This window comes from Rissa tridactyla, chromosome 11, assembly GCF_028500815.1.
Source record: "Rissa tridactyla isolate bRisTri1 chromosome 11, bRisTri1.patW.cur.20221130, whole genome shotgun sequence".
In the NCBI taxonomy this organism is placed as follows: Eukaryota; Metazoa; Chordata; class Aves; order Charadriiformes; family Laridae; genus Rissa; species Rissa tridactyla.
In genome coordinates this window covers 17,605,260-17,626,019 of record NC_071476.1, presented here as the reverse complement: position 1 = coordinate 17,626,019, position 20,760 = coordinate 17,605,260, and the positions used below count along the sequence as shown (strand labels likewise).

Here is a 20,760-nt window from a genome sequence, read left to right as displayed (position 1 = left end):
ACAAACTTCAATTCTGTTTTCACTGCCATCTGTGGAAACTGTCCTTCAACAGTCTAAGGCTATTCAGGTGGAAATAAGTTTATAGTATGGTCAGCTCAGGATTCATTCATCAAGGTTCTGACCACTCCAAAAATATTTAAGATACTTTTTCCTTTGGACATAACATTTATTGCTAACCAAGTTCTATTTCATGATGGTTATGAAAAAGACCATAAGTGTTTTAGTGGAAACACCTGCTAAACCTACTAGTATAAACACCCACTTCTCTAAAACAGCAATGACTGTTTCATTCCCACAGCAGAGTTGGGGTGTAAGAGTTATATGCTAGACTTTTAACTTCTCCATACAGCCCATATGCTGCCGAGATAGAAGCTGTATCTCACATCAGTGAGATACACGCAAGGAACTCACTTATGAAGTTGCAAAAGAGAAATTAAAATGCACTGCAGTGGATTTCTAGTCTGTTACTGAAAGACGGCAGGCATTTAACAGATTTTGAAGTGGATGAGACAAAAACAAATAAAAAATTGACTCACAACTGAAACAAGCAGTTCAGACTGGATATAAGGAAAAACTTCATCATGAAGTCAAGCAGTGGAAAGAACAAGTTGCCGAGTCCCTGTCCTTGGAGATTTTCAAGACCCAACTGGCGCAGGCCCACAGCGGCCTGGACCGACCTCACAGCTGACCCCATTTTGAGTGGGAGGTTGCACTAGACACATTCTCGGGTCCCTTCCAACTTGAACTTTTCTATGACCCTTTATTGCAAAAATTGCTAATTAATGGTAGCATAGCTTGGTGCACTGCAGATGACCAGCTGCTAATCCTCAGAAACAGACGATAGCAGCCAACTACGATAACAATTAAGTGCCAGCATATAGCAATAAAGTTACAGGAGACTGCTAGATCTTGAATATTTGGAAAATGAATGGAGACTGTCAGAAAGTTAGGAACAAAGTACATCTCTACGTATATACCTATATATGTAAATAGTGACATTTTTAAGGCTTGTAATTTTTTCACCCATAGACTCAAGCATCAAAGTTTCCTAGACCAGAAGAAAAGACATCAAAATCATGACTCTAAAGACAGATGGGAGAAACCTTTTTCTTGTTGATTCAGTCCATATCACTTGCACAGCATCTGTAGAGAGGCAAAAATGTTGCTTCACATACGTTTAACTTATATGAACGTACACATGCAGCAAGAACTGAGTGACATCAAAAATTCAATTTCTCTTTTCTGATACCCACTCTACCTCATCTCTGCCTTCCTTCTCAGATTCTCTATCCACGTGCAAGACAGGCTGCAGGAATGATTCATCACAAGCTAAACCCCCCATCTCTCCTATAGCATTATGGATCCAATACACAAACTCATATGATAGGTAATAAAGCTCATCTGCATACAGTATCACTGGACATACTTGTCTGCCATTACACCTACGACTACACATGGCAACATTTTGTGTCACAAGTTCTCTGCTCTAAACCTGCTGTGTACAAACTGCACTTTTTATTAGGACACATAACTATTACTCTAACATTCTGCAATAGACACAGTAACAGCTACAATTAATACAACACAGAGATGGAAATATTTAAACAAACACATCCAACCTTTAACTAATCTGCAATCACATGTCGTAGGAATATGGATTCCAAATCAACAGCATGTAAGACATTTAGCTGGCAACTGTTTTCTCATAACTACCATTCTTAATAGTGCTTTTAAAACATTTCCGGTTCAAAAAAATCAGTAGGGGCTGCTATGCTGACAGGCCTGTTCCTAACAGCAAAGTTCAAAGTCATATCAAATTGCATGACATTTCAGCAACTTTTCACCACTTAAAGAGGAATGTTATATGCACATACCAGTTTCACATCAGCCAGGATAAACACACTTATTGCCCCCGCTTCTCCAAAATAATATCCAGCTCAATTTTTAAGCCATTAAGATCTCCCTTGAAACATCTAACAGCTAGCAAACATAAAAGTTCTCTTTGGGTAGCTTTTAAAGCTACAGGAAGCAATTGGGTAATAAATCATAATAAACATCTGTACTTAATGAGCTCTGTTTCAAAAGTAAAGTAAGAGACTAGACTGAATGAAGTCCCTGTTCAAGGGGAATTCTGTATTTTAGCTAAAGTACATTTTAAATTTATACTGATATAGAAAAAAAGCTAGGACTTCAAGGTAGATATTATGTGTATATTAATAACTAAATCACATCTGACTTCACATGCCAGTGATACCCATTATGACCAATAATGAGTTACAAGTTGTGCTGGACACCTTAAAAAGGAGTGGAAGTAAACTTCATGGAGTTTAAAACTCCTCCACAGCAGGGTTTCAAAGGCTATTTAAAACTTTTCCTACCAGAACGCAAAATTCCCACCATTGCCTAGAACTCGTTTAAAAACCACACACACATGTATTTTGATAAAAGAAATATATCTTTGACTTATTAATAATTCTTATGCATAAAGCCATTCCATACTTCTTAAATATTAAGAAAGCAGGGCTTCTTGTGTAGACAAAGTTTTCCTATTGTACTGAAAGAACTGCTGAGGCAGAAGGTACAATTGATTTCCTCCAGTTTTAAGAGCTAATTACTCTGCAAGCTTCATTATTCCCAGCTGTACTTCGCAATATAAATTAAAATTTGATCCATATTTGATACATAGAGAATCTATTAAAAGGACTTAACATATGCAGCTGATTAATTATTTACAGTGCATTTTCAGATGCGAACAATGTTGAAGTGTCAAGCTACATGCAAATTCAAAGGTCGTATAACTAGCCTTAGTTATATTATTTCCTTTTTAAAAAAAAGCCAAACAAAACCTGCAATTGTAATTAATGGGAAAATTGTTCAATATATTTTTACAAGCAAATTGTATTTTCTGTATTAGTTATTTTGGTTTAGATTAAGGCTATATGCCTGTATTTTATGACTGGCTGCTAGATAAACTCTAGCTTGTTAGTTAAGGCAATACAGGAGAATTATTTTATTTTGTGTTTAGTAAACCCAGATAATGTACTTCTAGGACATTATTCATACACAAAAGACAATAGTCTTAGAAAACAAAAGTTAATTTACTTTTATATGATCCCTTCCAGTTCAAGTCATCCCATATGAGGATGCAAGTCCAAGATGTTCTGGTGAACGCATGCAACCAAAGTAACTGAAAAAGACTAGCATCCGTAGCAAACAAGCCCTGGTCTCAGCCTGAGCCTGCAGGTGGACTAGCATTAACATAAAACTGTAGTTATGCCCTCTCATCTTTAAAAACCCCACTAAAACTTTTTCACTGGAACATGATACAAAACATGAAATTCCACTATTATCTAGGGAAAAGAAAAAATTATTCAATGGGTGTATAAATTCCTGATTATAATATTAAGGTATCATTGCACAAGTTAAGTAAGCAAAATGAGCAAAGCGCTCATTTGAGCGTCAACAACTCATTGACTAGGGAAAAGGAGAAAGAAAATAAGAAAACCATGGAAGACAGTAATCAAGAAAAGAAAGAGCCAAAGTAAAATCTTCTGTTGTAGTATTTGATGATCTGGACTCATTACTGAGTGCACCCTCAGTAAGTTTGCAGATGACACCAAGTTGGGCAGGAGTGTTGATCTGCCTGAGGGTAGGAAGGTTCTACAGACGGATCTGGACAGGCTGGATCAATGGGCCAAAGCCAATATAATGAAGTTAAACAAGGCCAAGTGCCAGGTCTTGCATCTGGGTCACAACAACCCTATGCAACACTCCAGACTTGGCAAAGAGTGGCTGGAAAGCTGACCAGAAGAAAAAGACCTGCGGTGTTGGCTGACAGCCGGCAGTGTGCCCAGGTGGCCAAGGCAGCCAACAGCATCCTGACACGTATCAGAAATAAAGTGGCCAGCAGGACCAGGGAAGTGATTGTCTCCTGTACTCAGCACTGGTGAGGCCCCACCTCGAATACTGTGTTCAGTTTTGGGCTCCTCATGACAAGACAGACATTGAGGTGCTGGAGCAGGTCCAGAGAAGGGCAACGAAGCTGGTGAGGGGTCTGGAGGACAAGTCTTACAAGGAGCGTCTGAGGGAGCTGGGGTTGTTTAGTCTGGAGAAAAGGCGGCTGAGGGGAGACCTTCTCGCTCTCTACAACTACCTGAAAGGAGGGTGTAGCGAGGTGGGGTTCGGTCTCTTCTCCGAAGTAACAGGCGATAGGACAAGAGGAAACGGCCTCCAGGGCTATCAAGCACTGGAATAGGCTGGACAGGGAAGTGGTCGAGTCACCACCCCTAGAGGTATTTAAAAGACATGCAGATGTCTTTAAAGACATGCGGCACTTAAGGACATGGTTTAGTGGTGGACTTTTGGCAGTGTTAAGTTTATGGCTGGACTTGATCTTAAGGGCCTTTTCAAACTAAATGATTCTATGACTAAGCAATCCAGACAGACACACCTCTCCTCTCCCACCCCAAGAAAGCTCAAGACAGATGGGGGAGAGACACCGTGGCAGGGGCAGATGCCTATTTAATTACTAACTGCTTTTTTCTTGATAAATGATGTGATAACATTGCTGGAGACAAATATACCCCTCCTTAATGTTCAAACCCCTGAAAAAACAACTGTTCTGACTGGCTCCTTTTCTAAAAGCCAGAATAAAACATGTGCTGCCCCAAACTGTATTTGAACACATAAAACATCACCATACAGTTTCAGCATCTTGCACTTATTTTAGCAAGGTCTGTCAAAAGACATATTGTTCTATGTATTTATCAACCCCAAAGTCAATGCACTTCTCAGAGAGAAGTTCCCTGGTAGCACCTTCCTGAATAAGGATAGGTAGATTCATTCTCATAAAAGATTAAGGAGTAACATGTTTTTAGTTTTGGGTTTTTGGTTTTTTTTTTTTTAACCCCTCTAGTCACCTTATTCTGTTTCAGAAGATATCTATAATGATTTCTTCTGTACTAGGTAAGTGAAATTCAAACTCTAAGTCATTAATGCAATAATGCCATTAAAAAAAAAAAAAAGACATTTGGGTCTCCTTCAGCAAAAATCACAGATGGGCTTCATTCCTGACTGCCTCATACGTGCAGCCAAAATGGTAATAAAGATTTAACACCACTTTTGTCTCCCTTAGGAAACACTCCTCTTGATTCCCTGGCATGCCTGTAGTCATATCCATCTGTTAGGATGGCTTCAGGCCCACTTAAAAACTGGCATGCTGATTTAATAAGGACATAGGTGTCACCTGAATACAGATTTAGAGCAAAGCCTTAGAAATAAAATCAGTGAACAATATTCCTTCAACAAGGAGAGACTTCTGATGGCAGTCAGTGCTCAGTTAAAGTGCCATGCTTCTTCACAAAGGACATCTGTTCACAACTGCAGGCATCTTTCTATCAAAAGTCCTCCCTCTTCGTTATTTGCCATTTAACTCTGCTAGAAGCCCAGAAGCCATGAATTCACAATTGTATATATTTTATTCATTGCTAAATCTAAATTCAAATTTCACAGTTCAAATTCAAAGCCACAGAAAGGGGCGGTACCATAGGTCACCTATACTGCACTGTAAGATGAAAATACTTTTTGTCTCCTGGAATACAGTACTAACATAGGAAGGAGAAACACAATGGCTGATCCTGTGAAGCCAGCACACAACACTGTTGCTGATGATTCAAAGCAAGTGTCAGCCAGTAAGGTTAGATACAGAATGGGTACAACATTAACGGTCACAGCACACGACTGCGACCAAGCATAACACTGCAGAATACATCCACTTCCTGACTTGAAGGCATACCTTCAAGTTTCTCCACTCCTCACTGGAGCTGAGTAATGCCATGTATTCAAAGGCAGCCAGATCTAACACTATCATTGCAGTAGCCAAAACAACACTTTAAGCATTTGGTGCCTTTTCCAGCTTGCAATCATTATAGTCTGCCAGCTCGCCATGAATGCTTGTCAGCATATCCTCTCTGGTAGATTTAAAAGTTTGCCTTGTGTTTGGATTATGGAATATTGATGAATTCCAACTTGCATGTTTCCACATTTCATTTAATCGACACACAAAATTTTGCTAAAATAATAGCTTCATATCAACTTCTGTGGTACGCCTTTGTTCTTTCTTTTTCTACATGAAGTAGTTATAAACAAAGTTTTTACACATATATTTAGAAGTTCACTGTTAAAAACTAGTCCACCTAACTTGATTTTGATTTCCCTCCCTATTTCAAAATTTTTTTAAAAAAATGTACTAAAAAAGCTGCCATAGTGGGTCAAGTCTAACAAAAAGTTACCAGTAGCAATATCGAGCATGTCACCTACTCCTCCATAAACAGAAAAAAGTAATGGTTTTAGCTACACATGTTCATCACAGATGTATGCAGATAAATACCTACAGATAAGTATATGCTATCCTTATCCATATGAAAATATTGCAGGAATAGAACTGGCAAAAAAAAAAATACAGGGTTTGAAGCGATACTTTAAAGGTAATGTACCCCTAAAAACACTACTGCATATTACAAAAGGAGGAAGGAAAAAAAACCAAAAAAACCCCAAAAACCCAAAAAACTACAAACTACTCAGAAGTGTGTTTCTTAAACTAATCTTTTCAAACTTAAGTACAAAATTCAAGAGTGAATCCACAGGAAAGATTTTTGTGTTTTAATAGAGAACCATTTTAAAGGAATTTATGAACAGTGAGTAAAACTTGCATTTCCTGACAGATCATAGCCCACATAACAAATTCAAACCTTTAGAAAGAAGAATTCTAAAGAACACAAAAGTACAAGTCATTATCTTCCTGGTTTTTTCAGACAGAGAAGTTCATTAAAGAGTCTAGTAGAACAATCTTAGACTGCTGAGGCTCCACTGTAAAAAACCATGACATTACCAAACCCATTTGTATATCATGCTATATTACGCATACTATATTAAAGTTCACAGATTTTATTTTATTGGTTCTGTTTAAATTTAATATTACAGTATTTAAGATAATAATCTAATTTAAAAGATACCATAGTTTAACCTGTACGTAATTACTAACACACCCACAATATTCATAGCACAGGACTGACCTACTGACAGTTTTCTTCAGCTGCACCTCAGAAATTTAGAACACATTTATATGTGCATTACTTATTAAGGAATAAGTCTCAGATCTGACTTACATCTTTGCTCTTCTAGATCACCAACACATGAACTAACAATACTTTTCAAGCAGTGTAATGAAAGAATCAGAATATTTCACAGGTAAAACTCAGTAATGTACACATGAATGTTAGGAAACCAGTCTAATTATGGGTGTGTGCAAGTACCTATCTTGTTCAAGCAAAAGTACAATAGAAAGAGTTCTGCAGTTCAGAAAAAAAAAATTACTGTAGTCTCAGCATTTCTTCTGGCATCTGGCAAATTAACCCCTACTGCTAACATATGTCTCCTGCTGCTGTTCTTCCAAAATCAGCAAGTGGTTTGCATATGCTGAACATGCAGTAGTGAGCAGAGGACCTGGATTTCAAGCCAAGAGACTCAAACTCTATTCCCACCCCTGCCACTGACCATCTGTGTGACCTACTTAGGGCTTATATTCTTTGGAGTAGATCTCAGAGTGTTCTGCTACGGCACAAACTCCTAAGCAGGAGTGGAGCTCTAGAGAATATAAAGTCAAAAGCAGCAGTGTGCATACATACACATTTTATCATATGTTCAAGCATTTTATATACATTTCACAACAATAAAAAACTGATTTACAAATTTCAGCATAATGTCAGTGAATATTCCTTGGTCAGCTTCGAATAAAAATCTAGCTCCAAAGACTATAAGCTCAGAAACACTAGCTACAATAAAAATTGTGTGTAATTTGTAAATAGCTATGTCTTCATTTGGTCATCTCGCAAAAATGGAGATGGTCAGGGAATTTGGCAATAGGTTTCCTAAAAAAAGCCAGTGATGCATCAAAAGTAGCTTTACATAGAAATGAAGCAATTCTAACAAAACTTTTATTTGGTAGGTCCAATAGAAAATTTCACAATAATCCATTACATCCCACTATACAAAGGGAAAGATATATGCCAGGAGACAGTTTCTTACATCATAAATGAGACTTTGAAATCCTGGGCAGGGGGGGGCTTATACAGGACAAGACAACCATTTCTTTCCCTCTGATATTTTTAAATAATGAATTATCAAGTGATCTAAAAGGAAAGTGTCAACAATTAAGTTTAAGAAGACTTCTTGTCCCCTAATCAAGCGGGACATAATATTGTCTGAAGACAAAACTGGATAAATGTCTGTGCATGAGCTCACACATCCTCTCAGAATGCTCCTAAACATGATGGTGAAAGCGCACAAGCAGTTGAAAGCATCGGTCTTCCTGCATTCAGCCACTCCAACACCTGAACTACCTAACCCCCTCTAAGCTATATTGTAGTTACAGAGTGGGAACAAGAAATCAATGCCTCAAAAAAAAATCTGTCAATGTAATTTAAAGGCTTGTAAAAGTGCTGTAGCACTGTATGACTTCTGAAGATCAGTTACAGCAGCAGTCAACAGAATCCTGTCTGACGAAAGCACTCTATTCCATGCCAGTCTACCGTGAAAACTTTTGAATGCCTGGGAATACGTACCAATAAATTCAGTTTAACCTCAAGGCTTTGGGAACTTCAGGTTCACATGTAACTTATTTAATAAAAACAAATTTCACTGGCTTTTTTCTTATTTTTTTAAAAGCATTTTCATGTTTTCACAAGTCTGCTTCCTTAGAAGACGCTGTAAACACCAATGGCTAAAGGAAAAGGAATACCAATATTGGGGGGGTTGGACTACATGATCTCTGAAGGTCCCTTCCAACCCCTACAATTCTGTGATTCTGCAATATATGAAATCCAATTAAATTATAAAGACAATACCATTGGGAATAGAAGTAAATGAATTGAACTGGAACTGTAATGAACTACATGGAAAGAGACTAAATACTAAAGCCTGAAGGAAAAATGGTAATTTGAAACACACGCAAATTAATAGACTTCACTGTAATTAGCAATGTAGTTAAATATAATCCATATTCATGGCAGGAAAAAATACTACCTGTTCTAGATAAATATGAACTTTAGTTAATGATACTGCTGGCAATCTTACCTTAATTATCATGCTGCAGCCTATTTTGTGATACACTACATATGCTTTCATTCTTGTAAATTACCTTCCACCTCATTGCTTGGAGTAATGAATCAGGCATTGTTTATACCCTACAAACAGAGTTGGTTCTCTACCCAATTAATTTCAGAATCAATTGTATTTAATGAATAGCTAAAAAGCATCTTTGGAATTTTCTATTTTAAACCATGGCAGTGTACAAGAAAAATTACTTGTTTGCTATTTACTGTGCACAATATTACAATAGCACAGTGCAGAAACATTTCATACTACTATATCAGAGATACTTAATTGCGTATTGGTCTTTTCACACTCTCTGGTGCCTACATTTAAACATGTTGTGGATTTTCCCCCATGGTAATTACAACTTGAAGGTTAAATCCAAGGAATACGGGAAAAAAAAAAATGCAAGTAATCATAAAATATCAGTTAGACAGAAAACACCCTGCAATTATCCCAAGGTTGATTTTCTGCCATTAGTAATGTAGAGACAGGTTCGGTGAAAGGAAAGTTAAAAAGAGTATCACCCAAAAGAGAAACTCTATGACTAAATGTCCTTAGAGATACTCAGGTAACACCACTGAGGCAACAGTAACATTGTTAGCTGGTGTTAGTGCTAAGAGGAATGACAGCTTCGCCATGAAATGGCCTCACGAAAAGGAAAATACACTTGCAAGCGTCTATTTGACCCTGACTGGGTTTCACTGAGGATGGTGGAAAAGTATGCCTGCCCTCCTCCAAAGGAAAAAAAAAAAAAAAAAAGAAAAAAAAAAGAAATGAAATTGACAGGTTATTTTGGAATCGCCACAGAATCATGGCTGGAAGAGACCTGTAAGATCATCAAGTCCGACTGTTAACCTAGTAATGCCAGGTTACCACTAAGTGATGTCTCCCAGCACTGCATCTCCACATCTTTTATACAGGAACCAGTGCAAAACAGCTAAGCTGGAAAGCGGTTTAAGTATTATATGCTGCCTTTACGGTCTCAGCTGCTTGGTTTGTCTGTCAACTGTTTGATGTTAGCAAAAAATCGCACAGAGAAGACATTATTTATTTTTTAATTTATAAATTTAAGACTACAGCACAATCAGACTTTTTTTCCTCTGACCAGGCAGAGGCCTTATATAATTGTGTTCATGAGGTTTGACTTCATGTTCCTACTTCACTACAGAGCTCACAAGTGTGTTGAAAGGATATATATAGCTTCATCCATCTAGCCATTATATCATAGGAGAAAAAAAAAAAAAACACAAAAGTGTTCCTCTGAGACCCACCTGTTCCTTGTTCTAGGTTAGCAATCACGCTTTGCACAATAGACATCTTGTAGAAAGAAGCAAATCCTCTCCACAGGTCAGACTTCTAACATTCACACTCTTTCAGTATTCGTTTTACTCAATTTCAAACATGAATTGCGCAAAACATAATTCAGTCAACATTTTCACGCCTATTTATTTCAAGCCTTAAAGGCACTTTATATTTACCTTGTTTTTTAAAAAGGTTGCTGCGAACTATTTCCTTCATGGACTGCACTTTCTGCTTCTGTAGTTTCACTGGTGGAATGCAAGTGTAAAATTCATATAGTAGTTGGCTGCATGTAAAGGAAAAGTGTCATAAATACCATACAGATGGATTCATCATGTGTTAATAAAGACAGAAAGAGCAACAGATCATCTCTTTCTAAACATTTATTTCTTTTTAAGACTTGGATTTATTTACCATATCACAAATGTTGATGAGAGATCAGTAGCAGGTTAGAAAGAAAACTTTCAAGAGAAACAAGATGAGGATGAACTAGATTTTGGCCATGTTTACAAATGTTTATTACTTTCCATTGTTTTCAATGGAATTAAGATACTTTTGTGTGGCAGAGGCAATTTATCTTTGTCTGACAAATAAAGAAAAATCTTATTTTAAACTGCAAAAATCAGATTTGGTTTTCTGGAATAGGGTTTATTCAAGGGAGGGGCAAGGAGAGGGGAAGGGGAAAAAAAAAAGATTGTTCCATTTGCTCACTTTATTCACCAAATTAGTGCTTAAGTATTGGGCCGCCGTAACAAATTCTGTCATTATGTAAGTCGCGTGGGAACTCTGTTAAAAACGTATGCCCAGAGGTCCACCACTGTCTTGATCAGTACAAACTGGCATAGCTTTGTTGACTTAAACTGATCAATAGGAATTGATTGTTGACAGCAGCGATACGTTGTATACACCACGTGATACAGCTATTAAATGTTCAAAAGTAGCTCACCTCAGCAACTTGGCATCGAAGACCATTTCAACATCATGAAGAACTGATGGTATGTACTTCAAGGCAGCAACCTGAATTGATACACAGATTGTGTTAATTTTGTACACTTATCTGCATATACAGCATACAAACAGTACAGAGCACACCACTGAAACAGATGCACACAAAACAAACAATGATAAATTTGGACTTTATAGTCCATCCCAGAAACGTGCCATGCAGGAGGCTGACGTCAGGGTAAGAGTCATCTATCCACTCTAAAGCTACACTTTCCAAAATAGATTAAACGGAGCATCATCTCCCTAACCAACCACCTGCAGCTAAGCTATCTGATAGCTTATCTTATCCTGTCAGTTTCGGAGGTATATTTTGACAGTGCAGTGGAATAATCAAACCTTAAAAGATGACAAGGGTGAGAAAAAGACACACGTTACTATTCTTACATGGACAAGAATAATTAAGCAGGTAATTTTCAGGCTCAAAATCATCGCTAACATTTCAGGCTAACACCCTTAAAGACTAACTTGCGTAACTCTGTCATAAAGTCCCTTTTTAGGTTGAAAGTATTTGGCCTCTACAATACCTTTTGAAAGCACACATAGCTAAAAATCTTGCAATAAAAAGCCAAAATGTTAAACACTTAACACTTTCTGTGCCACTGTCCACTCATTTCTCTACTTACACTTTAGATACTAAGAGCTGCCTATAATGATTTTTATGCTCACAAAATGACCTGTGACTTATCTTTCCACTAACAAGCTTGTATTTCTCAAATGCTTTGCATATCCAGAAGGATATGCCATACTTCTCGGCTGAGAGCTGTAATAAATCCCAAGCAAAAATAGACTCTGTGGTTTTGACAGTATTTTTGGTAAAGTGCTAAATAATTTGTCAAAAAGGAGAACCTGGCCACATTGATACAGATCTGAAGCAGGACACCAAGTCTCTTCCTTCCCTCCCATCTTCCCATTTCAATAGGTCACCTACAAGTGGAGCCTTTTCATGGAAGTTCAAATCTGTGTAAAGATGCTGTGTCATCACTGACTGACAAAAGAAACAACATGTAGGGATAGTTATTTATCTAAAACAAGTTAGCTGTTTTCTCTGTTCTTATTTCAGATGAAAACCAGAATATCTTTTTGCCAAAAACATTTTTGCCAATCTAAAATTTGACCACAGCATCAATTTTTTGTTACAGGGCAAAAACTCTTAGCAAAAAGCTATAGTTAATCTCTGCTGCCGTTATGAACTTACAACTGAAGAAAACAGATTTAATCACATCAATTACATTTGCATGCTGCTATAAATCCAACCATAGTAAAAAGAATCAATTTACAACTTTTTAGTTTGACTAACCTCTTCTTGGTCCAGGATGACAAGATTTACAAAGGTAATGACAGCTTTACGTCATTGTGCAATTTTAGGGTGTAAATTTCTACTAACATTTTGCTGAAAACTAAGTTACAGTAATGTGAAGCCTTCTATTACTGATTAGCTCTATTTTTCATAATGGGCCTGTTCCACCCATGATACATCCTGGTTTAGTGAAAAAAAATTAAAACAAATCCCAAAACTAGGCATTACACAGACACTGTCTTTTCTTCAAGGTAATATGGTGTGCGCTACAGGATGGATTAAACAAGTTATCCAATAACTGCATGCTGAAATTGCACCATTTCTTCTCACTCAGAATAGTGGAGTATAGTACCCACCATGAAAACAGGAGTAACTCTTGCTTTATGTCATTTGTTTATAGGGATTGTAACAAAACAGTAAAGATGACACCTTCCGTTTTATACTGGCAAAGCATAAAACCCAAACAAATTTTAAAAAGTCCCAACACAAGTATGTTTCCACTAGCCCCTGAAGTCTATACATATTTTAAACTACAATAAGGGATAAACTGAACTAAATACAAGCAAATGTGATTTTTAATTATGAACTACTGCTATACACGATAGCAAGTCTAAAAAGACCGTAAGCCTGGAACCAATGGAACACAATTCTTGACTACTTATGTCTCTTAAATTCAGCATAAGGAAATTTAAGTTACAATAGGGTAAAACAAACTACATAAACCTAAAGTAAGCTACTAACTCCAAAAATTATCAGAAAGTGTTCTACACTGCGCTCATCTAGGTAAGTTCTTGACTACTTATGCTTGCCTAGACATAGACCTAGCATTGTTTTTAAGTGAAAACACTCCTGGTTTCACAGTTATATGCTTTCAAAATAATACTATAAGATCGGGTTCCATCTCTCACACCAGGTTTCAGAAACCACTGCTGTGAAGTGATTTGATAGTTTCTACAAAGAAACAGAAGTCGTCAATGATTTTAGCATGACAGAGCAAAAAGCTACATCTTGCTTATAAACACGTATGGCTATATGTCATAAGAGATTCTCCAGTTTTAACCACTAAGCTAAATGCTTCTCTTCTGTAGAGAAAACTCAAGAGGTAGTTTGCAAGTCAAGTCCCAAAAGCCTTCTTGAATCATGAGATCTAAGTCTTTGTCCTACATAAACGAAAAACAAAAACGAAAAAAAAAAAAAAAAAGAAAATCTAGATAACTGCCTGGAGTCCACAAAAACTCACAGGACCAATTCTCACAACAGCAGAAGCCCTACCAAGAGCTGTAACTGAAACATAAAACAGGAACTGGAAAAAAAGCGCTGGTATGCCATGGGAATGCTACATCAACTGAGTGCTCCATATGATGCAAAACCACACTGGTCTGGATTTTTATAAAACAGAATAAACATATGCCTGCTATCCTTTTGCAACAGACCAATTATAATTTCTTGTGCCACTTTCATCCCTTTCCTAACTGAAGATAAAAAGGGTAAGCAACGCTGAAATATTTCCAGACCAGAAATAATAACTAATGTTTGGTCTTGTGCAGTGAATTCTAACTCAATGTGTATTTTTCAGAACCATATTGCATGAAGTCAACAAGTCACTGAATCTCAGCCACAAAACATGACAAAACCTCTAACAAACTATTAGAATTTGCATTTCCTGAGATTTTACAACTTGGTTTCAAACAACGGGAATCATTTGAACTATCATACAAAGATTAGTTTAAACAAAAACTTCATGAATGAGCCTTGCAAATGCACAAATTGAACACGTGAAATACATACAAGTCACCCCAGAGCACCAATATGCCAGCTTGTTCAGGACAATAAATTTATGTACACCAATGATAAGACAACAGTTGTGATAGAGTGCATTAAGACATACAACATAAAAGCAGAGCCTACTCAAGTATTTCTCGTGAGAGGGAGTGTAAGGAGCATGGCAAGGCCAACAGGAAACCAAGCACATCAAAACCACAATAAGCAGTAGGAGAATATTAGTATGAATATACGGTTGAAATTACAAAGACCAAGGAAGAAGTATTTTTCTTTCCAGGTACCAATTTGAAATTTTAATGTGCTGAGGGTTTGAAAAGCTTTTGGCTTTGTCACTAAATGTGAAGCTGTCTACTCTTCCCTCAATAGCTATCAACATCACAGTGCTTCTATACTGAAACATTCAGAGACGAAACAGCCGCTCAGGAAAAGGGTTACAATGAAGCCTATCTAGAATACATACATCCCTGTGTCTCTAAACAGCAAGCTCCTTGTTAAAAACTTAATCTCTTCTTTATAGGGGGTAGGGAGGTTAGAATAAAGACAATCAGAGCACAGCTTGCTTTGGCTCTCATTTAGACCTTTTACACACCATAAAGCTATCATTTTGTTTCTACAAGCTTCCACTGCACTGGACAACTTTTAAAACAAACAAACAAAAAAAGAGAACTATTCAGGTCTTGATTCAAAAAGAAAGACTTTTTTAGCCTGCAGCAAAGATGTATGTGGTATTTCCAACTGGCTCAATGTTGGCTTAAGATGCCTTCAGATAAAAAGTCATTCCTCTGCAGATCTCATCCCCACATTCATACATAATCCTGGGAAGGTCAAAGCAGTGTTTAAAATGCTTTTGCCACTTCAACAAAAAGATTCTATCTTCTACTGATCTTAACCATTGTTAGCTCCTTGAAATAGGTTGGGGAAAAACGTTTGTTTGTTTTAAAAAAAAAAAAAAATCAAGTCTGTGAAACATTGGGGCTATCTAAAACACCCGTACAAATACCTGTTGTGATCTAGAAACTCATCCTAGCCCCACTTTTACTTCAGCAATGTGTTGTTCCTTGCTCTTCACACAATAAATACTATATGAAGATACCGTACAATAGCATCATCTGAATTTCATTTTACACCAATTCACAGTTACTGTGCAAGATGTTTGATAAAGGACAGGGCCACCAGTGGCCAAAAAATATTTCAAGCAGTACTCCTCTGACACTTGCTCTATTGCGCTGTCTGCTGTCATCTGCCTTCCCACATATTCCCTATTCTGCACTTGTATGAGGAGGCTGTATCTACCATTTCTCTGCAGCTCTGTAGTACCAACTGAAGTACAATAACAAGCATATCCCTTGCATTCTTTAAAACTCCCAAGTTTCATTTGCAATAATTGCTTCAAATGATGCACTATGGACACGATTGAGCGCTGCCCTTAATGAAGTCATAAAAATCTCCTAGTAAGCAGTACAAGATGTTCTGCATTCTGCAGACCTTAGAGATTAATTTTTTTAAGTGGGATACAGATAAACCCAGAGCATTGCAGAAAATTATTTCCTACATATACAATATACTGTTAAATTTATTTTAACCTTTTCTCCTGACCAAGCTTATTTTCTTAGTTGCCCTCTTTTGCAATATTATATTATACATATTCATGAAATTCAAGTACCCATGAGATGAAAAGAACACTCTAAATCATCGATGCTCTGTTTCTTAGTCTAATTTTATTTGCAATCAAGGCAACTTTAACAAGTTACTATGCCATTCCCTACTGTAGCCCACAATGAAAGCAGTACCTTTCTAGCCTTATTCTCTCCTAAGCAATCTATGCATCTCTACAGTTTTAAGTTCTTAGCATCTAGTGCAGCAGTACGCATGGATCAAAAACGTGTGGGAAAGAATGAGAGGAGAAAGGTAGCATCTCTATATTAAATTATTTTCATACTTTTCAATGCCATAGACAATTTCTTCTTATGTTTCCATAACCTTGAGAACATGTCATACAAGGTTTCTGAAAACATGCATAGAATTGGGAGTACTACTTTCTAAAATCAGTGCCTAGGAGCAAGCTGCATATAGCTGACATTTGCAACAGACAAGACTATCTGTAGGTCACATGTGATGTGTCATCTGAGGGCAGAACAGTTTTTGGAAAAGAAGCTGTGGCTTGATTTGTTATTTAAGGTTGAAAGCACAAGCTTGACAATGAAAGGGCACATGCAGACTACAAATCAGACATCAACAGTATGACCTTATAAAAACACATAATCTGAAGTTTTAAAATAATCAGATTTTATGCCCCAAAAATCTAGGTTGATTTACACAGACACAAAATATATCTGCAGAAATACGATGTCTTTTTCCCCGAGAGCTAAGAGAAAGGGAAGAAGGTACTAACACCTCCCTACACTCCCTCACCCCTAGATTCTCCCTTCACCAAACTATTTGCAGATGCTAGAAATTTATTTCCAAGTTTCCAGATTTCAAGAAGTCTATTCTCAGAAATAAAGACTTTAAGAAAAACTATCTCTAAAACTACTAAAATTCATCTGCAATGGCTACAGAGAAGCAACTGATAAATGAAACAGACCTGTAATATCATCCCTGCCAAAATAAATGAAAAAAAAAAAGTTTAAGTCTAATATCTAGGAAGATCAGTGCCACCACCAGTAAGTCAGTATCACGACAGTTCTGAAACTATTCTTTTAAATAATTACAAGAAAAAACTATGAGAAGTCTCTTAAAAGGAGGAACCCTTACCCTGCACACGCACACTGGTGTACCCTAATGGAGATTGCCCACTGCCTACAAGGGCCAATCTCTTGACAAGTAACAACCCAGGACCTAAAATCAGGTCTCTCTCCAGTTTATATGGCTGCTTTCAAACATCAGCAAAGTTAGGATGTTGAAATTATAATCCTAATTGTAGTAAAATGCTGAAGTTGAGAAGCATTCTGTCTGTATCTTTAAACAAAAGAGGTAACCACCAATTCCCAATTCCTGAAGTAAAAAAAAAAAAAAAAAAAAAAGGGCTAGTGTGGATTTACATGTAAATTTCCAGTTTACCAATTTACCAACAATAAATCAACAATTCAATCTTCTGTTCAAAGCTTAAATAAACAGTACTGCAAAACAGAACTAGATATCTACATTTCCCAAAGACTGGGCAGTAAAGTAAGTTGAAGCATCTATCCACTTCAGCCAGCTTTAGAACAAAAGATTGAAAAGATAGATTTTTAATTTTTTGTATACTTATACAGCATGTGACAGATTAGGAAGTAAGATTACACTCAGAAGATAAAGTTAAATTGAAACAATAAAGTGCTTCTGGCACTGACTAGGCTGTTTCATATGACACGTAATTTTATAAACAATCTTGTCCTGACTGCATTAATATTCAACACAAGTCTGACTATGATTTCTATCAGTAGAAATGACTGGGAAATTAATACTGACTAAAATACTGAGTTCCAAGTTTAAAAAAAAAAATTATTAGCACAGACCAACAGACATTTCAGGTTTCAAAATACTACTTTAAATCTTCTAAAGCTAAACCTCATAGGTATTTGGACAATCAAGGGTGAAATAAGAGCTAAGAATTCACATTCCAAGGCTCTGCAAACTAATTTATTTCAAGTTTCAATACCCTGAGAAACCCAATTAACATCCTTCAGGGCTCCTAAAACTTTCTTCTCTGATATCTTCATAGTGTCATCCACTTAAACTTATTCAATTGATCTTACCAATCTATGTTCCACTTTAAGTCATATCAATGATAACTTCAAATATGACAGATTTAAGGCTGTTTTGATATTCTGATTATTTCTCTATTTTTCCAATAGACACTGAACTTTCCTGTCTGGTTATGCGAAGTATAACAACTATGGAGTCCTGCGTGTTTGTAATATCTCTGAATAATTACCCGTCCCTTATCCTGCAAAGTTAACTTTGTACTACTATGTTGTCTACCACAGTCATCCCAAAACTTAATATGAGGGGAGGGAAATCAGTGTTGGTTTTAGGCAGACTTATGAATTTATTTCTACCCCTTTCTGCCCCATCTCACCCAATACAGAAGTTATCTCCATTCTTCTGGCCTGTTATGCACAACTTATATCCAGCTACCAGAGTAGGAGTCTCAAGTATCGTAACTGAAGTCTCCTCCAAATAGGCACAGAAAAACATATCGTCCATTGTGAAAGCTACCATGATTGACATGCCTATGGAGCTTATGATGGAGTGGCCTTTTTTATTTTTTCTCCCCAAACTTATTTTCAGAAGTAGGAACTTAACTGCAGTGGGACACTTCTCATTCCATGCCTCTCCTAATGGAATTTTATAACATTAATGCAGTAGTTTTTATTTACTGTATGTAAATCAAACTCTTGGTAGGTTTCATCCAGAAATATGTCTGTATGAGTTATCAGTAGTAGGGACGACAGCAAAGTTATGATATGAACCAGTATCTCAGGTCTGCCGCGAAGTGTTTCAGCTAAAAAGAAAACTTACAGTAGCTGGTGCAGATTTAGATACTTAAAAACCCACTACTGCACCATTGTTACAAATATATATGATCCATTTTTTCACAACTGACAGCACTCGTTAGAAAAACAAAATATTCGTGTTTAAGATGGTATTGGGCAAAGCATAACTGTTAAATAGCTAGTCTATCTTTAAAACATGTTTATATGCTCATTAAAATTTGCATAGACATCTTTTGTTTAGTCCTTCTAAGAGCTGTTCAGTTATATTTTCAAGGTTCAACTATTTCTTAAGAGCACCAGCAAAGATACAGTATATTTTTGCTAAACAGGTGTAATATTAAGACCTAGCACCAAATATTGAAATATGGGAATCACAATAAGCACAATCAGCATTCACCAGTACACACAAGGTCATACCACCATTAATGTTACAATACCATGTGTTTTAAGCACACCCATCAGCCTTTTCAAAGTCAGCATTGCTGGTTGCAAACCCATTAATGCATCCCAGCAGCAGTTAAGCAAGAAAAAGAGTCTTCTACAACTATTTCTTGTCACTCTCAAGAAGAGACTATGCTGCTCATTAGAGGAAACACTGACAGACAATTCCACACAACCATTTTGAGATTAAGGTAGGGAGGAACGCAGTGACACGACATCCCTCTCTCAAAGGGCATAAAGGCTTCCAAGGCCTATTTGTTAGTTAACATATTAATACAGTAGAAGTACCACAAGAACAGACTTTATCATATAAAGTATCTCTTTCAGTATTACTTTATAGTAAAGACCTTTTTCCTTCCTCCAAAGTTTCTCCTGCATCTGATGCAGAGTCTTTCAAACATACAAACTATTCCCAGGAAGGTCTCTACAGAATTGTCAAACAACAGAGTGTATCTGAATGACTTTCAAATGCATTTAGAACATTACTGTAATTCTGGTATTATATAATTAAAGTAGTATTTAGGTTTTTAGCTCTTTTGTAGTTGCTCCTTAATACTCCATGCAAAGTGTCAGATAATACAAATTTCAAGATCAGCCAATAAGGATTTATTCAAGACAGAATTTTTCACTGGTTTCCACCTCTAGTATAAGTCATAGCAAAAGGAATCAAAACACCAAACCAGAGGGAAAAGTCAAGCCAAATAAACACAAGGAGTTCATCATAAAGAATGTATGAAGCATCCATAGTGCAGTTGTCTAATAAAATCGTCTGCTTCCTACTTCATAGGAAGCGTTGATAGTTTTCCATTTTAATACAGAATTAAATACCAGCTTTTATATATTAATGATCTTAAAAGCTCCTTCTTTCCTCGCTTTTTTAAAAACATCAGATTCCAAAGCTACAGAGTAACTAACACTGACATGAAAGGGAAACCTTTACCCTATTTTCAGTTGTTTAAGTAACATATCTCCAAAAGGCTGATAGTATAAAGTTTACTTTTCAAACTAAGACGGTGGAATCCCTGTTTGAAGAAACTCAAGAATGAAACATTCAGCTCCCACTGAAGGCTTCACTTCATTAGATTCCTTAAAAGACTCCAGGATCTTCACATTTGTTCTTTCACTCACTACATTCATAACGTTATATAAACGTATCTTCTCCTGACCTTTTCAACCTAGTCTTCAATTTATTAGACAAGCTGGTCTTCCAATAAAGGGGAATTACAAGAGAAACACAAAGGATAAATTTTCTAAGAGTGTCTTTTCTGCAATTTAAAAAGAACAAAACCAAAAAAACCACAAACC

At 36.7% G+C, this 20,760-nt stretch overlaps 1 protein-coding gene across 2 annotated transcripts in view; it reads right to left on the bottom strand.

Moving 5' to 3' along the window:
* DOCK2 (dedicator of cytokinesis 2) overlaps nucleotides 1-20,760 on the bottom strand; it is a 198,930-nt gene that overhangs the window by 135,739 nt on the left and 42,431 nt on the right. For both annotated transcript variants that reach the window (XM_054217206.1, XM_054217207.1), the window contains 2 exons: nucleotides 11,399-11,469; nucleotides 10,632-10,738 (listed from right to left, as the gene is read on the bottom strand). In XM_054217206.1, coding sequence (XP_054073181.1) covers nucleotides 10,632-10,738; nucleotides 11,399-11,469 — 178 coding nt within the window. The remainder of the gene's footprint in view (nucleotides 1-10,631; nucleotides 10,739-11,398; nucleotides 11,470-20,760) is intronic.